The sequence below is a fragment of the Danio rerio genome, chromosome 23, assembly GCF_049306965.1.
Source record: "Danio rerio strain Tuebingen ecotype United States chromosome 23, GRCz12tu, whole genome shotgun sequence".
In the NCBI taxonomy this organism is placed as follows: domain Eukaryota; kingdom Metazoa; phylum Chordata; class Actinopteri; order Cypriniformes; family Danionidae; genus Danio; species Danio rerio.
Window position 1 is genome coordinate 43,525,001 of NC_133198.1, and position 7,268 is coordinate 43,532,268.

At 37.8% G+C, this 7,268-nt stretch overlaps 2 protein-coding genes across 3 annotated transcripts in view; one reads left to right on the top strand and one right to left on the bottom strand.

Annotated features, from left to right (window-relative positions):
* tgm1l2 (transglutaminase 1 like 2) overlaps positions 1–1,368 on the bottom strand; it is a 34,887-nt gene extending 33,519 nt beyond the window's left edge. Inside the window, exon 1 of the mRNA XM_073939357.1 lies at positions 1,283–1,368. The gene's annotated coding sequence lies outside the window, so the exon portion shown is untranslated. The remainder of the gene's footprint in view (positions 1–1,282) is intronic.
* The window catches only part of tgm1l6 (transglutaminase 1-like 6), a 13,839-nt gene extending 7,469 nt beyond the window's left edge, over positions 1–6,370 (top strand). For both annotated transcript variants that reach the window (XM_009297092.5, XM_021470040.3), the window contains exons 11-14: positions 1,307–1,591; positions 3,575–3,735; positions 4,390–4,526; positions 5,756–6,370. In XM_009297092.5, the coding sequence (XP_009295367.1) occupies positions 1,307–1,591; positions 3,575–3,735; positions 4,390–4,526; positions 5,756–5,900 (728 nt within the window). In that variant the 3' untranslated portion in view covers positions 5,901–6,370. The remainder of the gene's footprint in view (positions 1–1,306; positions 1,592–3,574; positions 3,736–4,389; positions 4,527–5,755) is intronic.
* The last annotated feature ends 898 nt before the right edge of the window (positions 6,371–7,268 follow it).

Below are 7,268 nucleotides of genomic sequence, written 5' to 3' on the forward strand. Positions count from 1 at the left end.
TCTAGAAAATTTCCGGAACGACTTTACCGGTATATTCAAAAAAGCGCTGTTCACACAGGCGAGGACGTTACGGAAATTTTCCGGAAAAGAGCATTCACACATCCATTCCAAAATACCGGTAAATTCTGACATCATTCACCACAAATGAGCTTTAAACGGCTGCGCTTGTATTTGTAAACATTTGACTAAATTACAAATTCTGTGGATGACCAATATTGTGAACAACTTTCGCAGGATCACTTTCGCATGTCGAGATGTTCATAATATGTGCGTGTGCAGGCGCTCACAGGCTGTTTCACAGGCACACGCAAAGCTTGAAGGTAAACAAACAACGGCTTATCATAAGCATCTCATCGATGATTATTTTCACAGTTGGCATTAAGAGGAACATATAAACGTGATCTGACTAACTTCTAGCAGCTAAATGTGTCTGGAAAAATATTCAAAGGCTTTTATTCTCATAAACCGCGCGGACGTAAATGCGTCTGACTGTTGTGATTGGCTAAAGCAGACGTCTTACGTCAGCACGTTCTAGACGTGCACGCGCTTATTACGGCAATCTTCCATCTGCATTCACACAGCGCAGCATTCCGGCAAATTGCCGGTAATGTTACAACTTCTCTTTCCGGGAAATAGCCAGAACGAATTTACCGGTATTTTCAAAAAGGACCTGTTCACACATACAACCTTTCCGGAAAATTGCCGGCAATTTTCCGGAAAGGTGTGTATGTGTGAAAGGGGCTATTGTATGAGAAATCGATTCTGAGATTTTCAAAACACATCGTTATTCTTCCTTGTATTAATTCTGAGCTAGGTTTTAAGCGGCAGACAGCACTGTAGGCTAGTTTTTAACCTTACACTCAAACGCTCAAAATGAGTTTGTGAGTTAAACTGATCGATCAATGCAAGTTGGTTTTTAAGTCACAAGATTTATTTCAACAGCTCATTATGAACACTTATAATTCACCTAAACATTTCCTAACAGTGTTGATGATTATTTTAGGTTCAAGTGGTATTTGTAGGGACTTGAATGCAAGCAGAGTACAGCTGTTTGTAAAGCACACAGAGCCATGTGCTGTTAAAAAACAAATACTCCAGGGAGTATACCAGGGTGTTTAAAAATCAATTTTCCTACATGATTTTTCACCACAGCTCTACTCTAAACGCCCTGCATCTCATCCATTAGAAAATAACAAGATATCCCTTACTTCATGTTGTGAGAAAAAAGGTGTGGCGTGTGAACAAGCTGACATACCTGTGACTCACTGTGAATGAGTCTCACCTTTTCCTTGTTTCCATTGATCAGGTTCTGAGGATCGGTTGACTGCTTTGGAAACTGCTCTTCGCCACGGCTGCAAGAGACTCACACACCCTCTGCCCATCCCAGAGGACGTCATCTGTGAAGTCAACCTTAAGGGTGATGGGCCATTGGTGGGAAAGGATGCCGTGCTTTCCATCAATCTAAAAAACAAATGCAACCAGCCTCGTAGCATCACCCTCTACAGCCATGCTGCAGCCATGTACTACACCGGAGTCAGGAGGACCTACCTGAAGAGAGACCAGACATCCATTGAGCTCAAGGCTTCTGAAAGTGAGAAAAAATAAATAAAGTTTGAGTTAAAATAAATGGTGCCACAGTTCAAGAGTTCACACTTAGCTGATGATTGGTAATAAGCTTGTTTGGCATGCTGTCCTGGGAAAGAGACCTTAGCTTCTAAGATCCTCGAGCCCTGGGCTTCTTCCCTTTAGCGAGGCGAGAGGGGAGTTTGAGGTCAGGTAGATCTCGATGAACTCCCCCAACTTATTTTTGACTAATGACAGATATAGGGATGCTAAGGAGAGATTTAAGGCTTGCTAAGAGCTTGACTATGATGCCAATTTGGTATGTTCAATTTACTTAGGTTGCATTTTTTTGGACTGTAGGATACTAGAGAATCCGGGGAAAACCCACACGAGCACGAGGAGAACGAGCAAACTCTGCACAGAAATGTCAACTGGTTTATTAGGGACTGACATTCTTGCTGTGAGGCTACAGTGCTAATCACTGGGCCGCCGTGCTCATCTAGAAAGGCGGGGGAGTAAGGGTGGGAGGGGGGATTCTTCGAGACGAAAATACAGAGATAAGAAATTTTGGTTATTTATAGTGAGTTAAGGCCCATGCACATGAGGCATTTTTTACTCGTGTTTTCCATCAACATTTAACGCCTGGTGACTATATAAAGGGCGCCAATGTGATCATGCACACCAACACGCAAAACAGCAGGCGCAAAAGCGTCATTTAAAAAAAAAAAACGCCTCTTGCTTATTTTTTTTATTTGACGCGCCACGTAAAACCTTCTCCGCCAATCAGGTTGGCACTTTTGTTCACGTGCACGGAGCAGCTGAAGTTACCATAAACAGCACTTGGAGGTGCTCAAGCGCAAAACTGTCTATGCGAGCGCACATTGACGAAGATGCCCAGAGGCGATATGAACATGGAGCTGCTTTTTGCTCTGTGAACAATAATCATTTCTTCATCGCTAGAGCTGCTACTTGAACCATCTATGCTTGTTCGAGTCACCAGTAACTTTAACAACAAGCATGTAAACTTCCTCTCCTCCTCTTCTTCTGTGTTACAAGCGGGTGTCGGAAGCTTAAAGTTGTGTAGCGCCATCTAACGTCAAGGAGTGATTTTGCATACTCTTCTGCTTGACACCAGTAAATATCGATTGGGTTTGAATGCGGAAAAACGTCTCATAAACCCCTGACGATAAACGCAAATGAAAAGCATCCCAGTGTATAGGAGCCTTTAGGAATCATCTAATTGGTGAATCAATCGTAGGCTAATGCGGGACCAGATGTGGACAATCATAAACACGTAATCATCTCAAAATTAGTTTATAATAAAATTCACTTAATGTAGTGCAGCTTATGAATAAAATTGTAGCCAATATCAGGGACCAATACAATAATATACAGTGAATCAATTAATTATTTTAAATGAAGACTTGTAATGAAAGCAAATATTTAATTCATATTTGCATGCTTTCAGTAACAACAAATTCAAAGACTTCCAAGAACTTTTTAAAGCACCATTAATTTTAAATCAAGCACCTTTGTAATTCATGCCTCAGCATATACAGCACCATGAGTCCTTAATGAACGCAAAATTTCACACACACTTAATATTTACATTAAAAATTTTGACCGTTTTAAAAAGTCATGTCTAAAGAACTTTAATAAAATTAGCTGAATTCACTGCTGGTGATATTAAAACACAGTTTCTGAAATATTGGTAAAATGTGCATAATTTATAAGCGTTATTGTACAAAAATTTATTTTAGGATTTTTAAGAATTTAAGAAATTTTGGATTTCTCAAGTTTTATTTATTCTTTTTGAAAATGTAGTATAATTGTTGAAAATAAAACCAAAACAATATTTTTTTTAACAGTTAAATTTAATTCAAGCACTTTTAAGGACCTGTGTTTGTTTTAAAGTACATTCCAGGCCTTGAATTCATGTCTGAAATTCAAGTATTTTCAAGCAATGTCAAGCAAGAGAACCCTAATTTGTCTCTTTTGTTCTCCACTATAGGCAAACTTCTGGAATGGACCCTGAGTTATGATGAGTATAAGGAGCACCTGGTGGATCACGCACCACTGATGCTCAACCTCTTCGGACATGTGGCTCAAACCAAGCAGATTCTGGCCACCCAGTACAACTTCAGACTGCGCACTCCTGACCTGGTTCTCGCTGTGAGTCTGAAGTTACCGTTCAACCAATTAAAATTCCATAGAAAATTTAAATGTATGTTTAGTTAGTATCAGTATGTTAGTCTAAAGCAGTGTTTCCCAACCCTGTTCCTGAAGGCACACAAACAGTACACTTTTTTAACCCCTTATTAATCAAACACGCATGAATCAACTCATCAGAAGATAAAAAGAGACTCCAAAATCTAAAATGAATGGGTCAGATAAGGGAGACATCCAAAGATGTACTGTTGGTGTGCCTCCAGGAATAGGGTTGGGAAACACTGGTCTAAATAAGATCTATAAGCAAGTGTGCTCCAAAGCAGTGACAAAATGGACATTAAGAAAGAACAAACATCCAAAGCTTGCAATTTGTCACTACATAGATCAACGCTTTTTTATGTCATACTTTAGTTTCTCATCAAATCATCTGACCAATCAAATGCTCTCTAGTAATTGACAAACAAGATGCTAATGGCTGTTTTTTTTTTTAAAGTGAATGAGCTACTATATGTCCAGGCCTCTCTTCATGTTTCAGTTGAGAAGACGTCAAACATTTAACAAAAATACACATTTTAAAGCACTTAGTGGGACCTTTAATATCCTTTCATAAGTCAAAATGTTTTAATGCTAAACTGTGACTTATTTGTGTTTTTATAGCCTGTATGTGATGCTGTTGTGGGTCAAGAAGTGGCCGTCAAAGTCACCTTCCAGAATCCATTGTCTTGCGTCCTGAAGAACAGTGTATTCCGCTTTGTGGGACTCGGACTGAAGCAAGCCAGAGTTATTAACTACGGGTAAAAATTATTTGATTAATTCCACAGTTAAATATTAACTCAAAGGCATAATTCGGTCAAAAATGGACATTTCTTCACAATTTAGTAACACTCAAGTGGTTCTAAAAAGATAGTGAAATATCAAGAGTGAAATGCTCAAAAGACTATACGAAGGCCAAATCCCAATTCTACCCCTTAGCCCTTCCTCTTACCCCTACCCCTCGTTTTGCGCATGCCCGTGAAGGGGTAGTGGTGTCCCAATTCTCTTTAGCTTGAAGGCGTAGGGCTGAGGGCAAGGGGTTTACACCCCTTCAAACGAAGATTTTTCAGGACCACACACACGAAACCAATAATTTCCCAGAAAACCCCAGCAATAGCTGCACCCAGAAGTAAGGAGATTCACCAATTAGTATTTTTTGTCATTATTACAAATTTTTACAACAAAAAACATGTTTTAATATAAAAATAATATTAAAAAAACGCTAAAATAAAAACCGCTAAATTTTGCGATCTATAATCCCTAATAATAACTCCTGTACAGCAGTCCCACAACATTCTGACACTTGATGACACTGGAATACCCTGTCAGAAAAGTCTAGTGGCTATCAATGGGCTTTTTACAGTGTCTGCTATAATAATGTTGTTTTTGATGTGTTTACATAGATGAATATGGCCACTGTGTTAAATACACAGTATTACGATCTTATTACCGCATTATCATTATGATAACATATTATATGCCTTGATTTCCTGAGGACAAAAAACAAAAAATAACAAAAAAATTAAAAAATAAATAAAATTGGGATTGAGCCTAAACCACTGTAATGATAGACTTTTGCTTTTAGGAATTTTAGAAAGACCAAAACCACAATTTAGATGTTTTATAATGTGGTCACTCCACTGGGTTTGTCTATTAATGCCATCGCATGGCATCTCATGACATTTTGATGCGCATGCTGGGATTTATTCGGTAAATGTGTTTCCATCAGTTTATGCTAATGTTTTTCTAATTTGTGTGCCTCTTTCAGTTTACATCAAGCATTTTTTTTGGCAATATACTATATATGTGCATAAAAATAGCTGGATTGAATCTGCTAGTGGTGACAGAATTTTTTGGGGGGTGAACTATCCCTTTAAAAATAACAACTTTAAAATTCAATATCTAATTATCTCAATGCTATATTCATTATGTATTACCTTACTTTTTTTTTTTTTAGATAATTTAATCTAATTCTTTTATCTTTCGTTAGTGACATTGCCGGACATGCCACCGTGTCCCTGACGGAGAAATTCATTCCCATGTGTCACGGCCCACAGAAACTGCTGGCATCGTTCGACTGTCCTCAGCTCACTCAGGTGCACGGATTCACCAACATGGTTGTCAAACAGCACTGAAAACCCCATCAAATAACAAAGAAAGAAGATGGTTTCACTGGAAAGGAAGTGCTGTGGGCTAAATGTTTCAGTAAAAATTTCCAATGCAAATATCCTATGATTGATTTGCAAACTGAATTAGCAATGCTCTCCAACTTAAAAAAAAAAAAAACATAAATGCTTTTGCTCTTGGGAATTTTTCTTTCAAATATTGTGATTTAATTTCATTCAGTTGATTAATCATTTTCATTGATTTAAGCATGCATTTAAAAATTGGTGATTCACTTGAGTGCAGATTACGATCATGGATTGCTAATGAAATTACCATATAATGAGATGTGTTGAGTGATTCTTGCAACAATTGGTTTTATTACTTATAGAAATTGCAGATTTTAAATCTTAACTGTTTCTTCTGGGGTCTTTAAAACTTTATGATGTTTATTTACTCTTGTCTGTACACCTTCAGGATCAATAAAATAAAAAAAATCTATTACACTGAATCATGTCTGTTTATGATGAGAAGTTAGGATTTTATTCCAACAGGGTTTGTGCAAGTTTTATAACTTCCCAATAACTTCTAAAGATTTGAAAAACAAAATGCATTTTATATGAAAAACAAAAATAAATCTTGTATTCCCTGCTGAAAAATCCAGCTTAAACCAGCCTAGCCTGGTTGGCTGGTTTTAGCTGGTTGACCAGCCTGATTTTAGAGAGGTTTTGGCCATTTCCAGGCTGGAAAATGACCAGCTAAATCCAGCTAAAACCAGCTTGACCAGCCTGGTTTAAGCTGGACCTAGCTGGTTTTGGCTGGACTCCCAGCCAGGCAAGGCTGGTCAAGCTGGTTTTAGCTGGTCATCTCCCAGCCTGACCAGCTAAGACCAGGCTGGAAATGGCTGGAAACCAGCCTGGAAATCTAAAACCAGTCTGGTCAATCAGCTAAAACCAGCCAACCAGTCTAGGCTGGTTTAAATTAGATTTTTCAGTAGGGTTATGTAAAACGTATCTAAATAAGTGAATTCACAAATATCTATTCACAAATATCTGCCAACAATGAACTCAAAAATCAACTGATTCTAATTGAGACATAATTTTCAAACCGTACAAACTAAAAACAACAATTTCTTCACTTAAGGAAATCGAGTAAACTTATCTTCAAGGATATTAAGGAAACTTGTTTGTGTGCGGTGCATTTAAAATTTAAAGAGATTAGAGTTAGCTGAAAGAACAGAAACTCACTATTTACTCAACTTCAGGTGGTTCCAATGCTTTATGACATTTTTTCCTTCTTCTGTCGAACACAAAATAACATTTTTATTAATGTTGGAAACTTGTACACTGACATCTGCCTTTTCCGACATCTCTTCTTGGTTTATTTTACGTTACATCTTG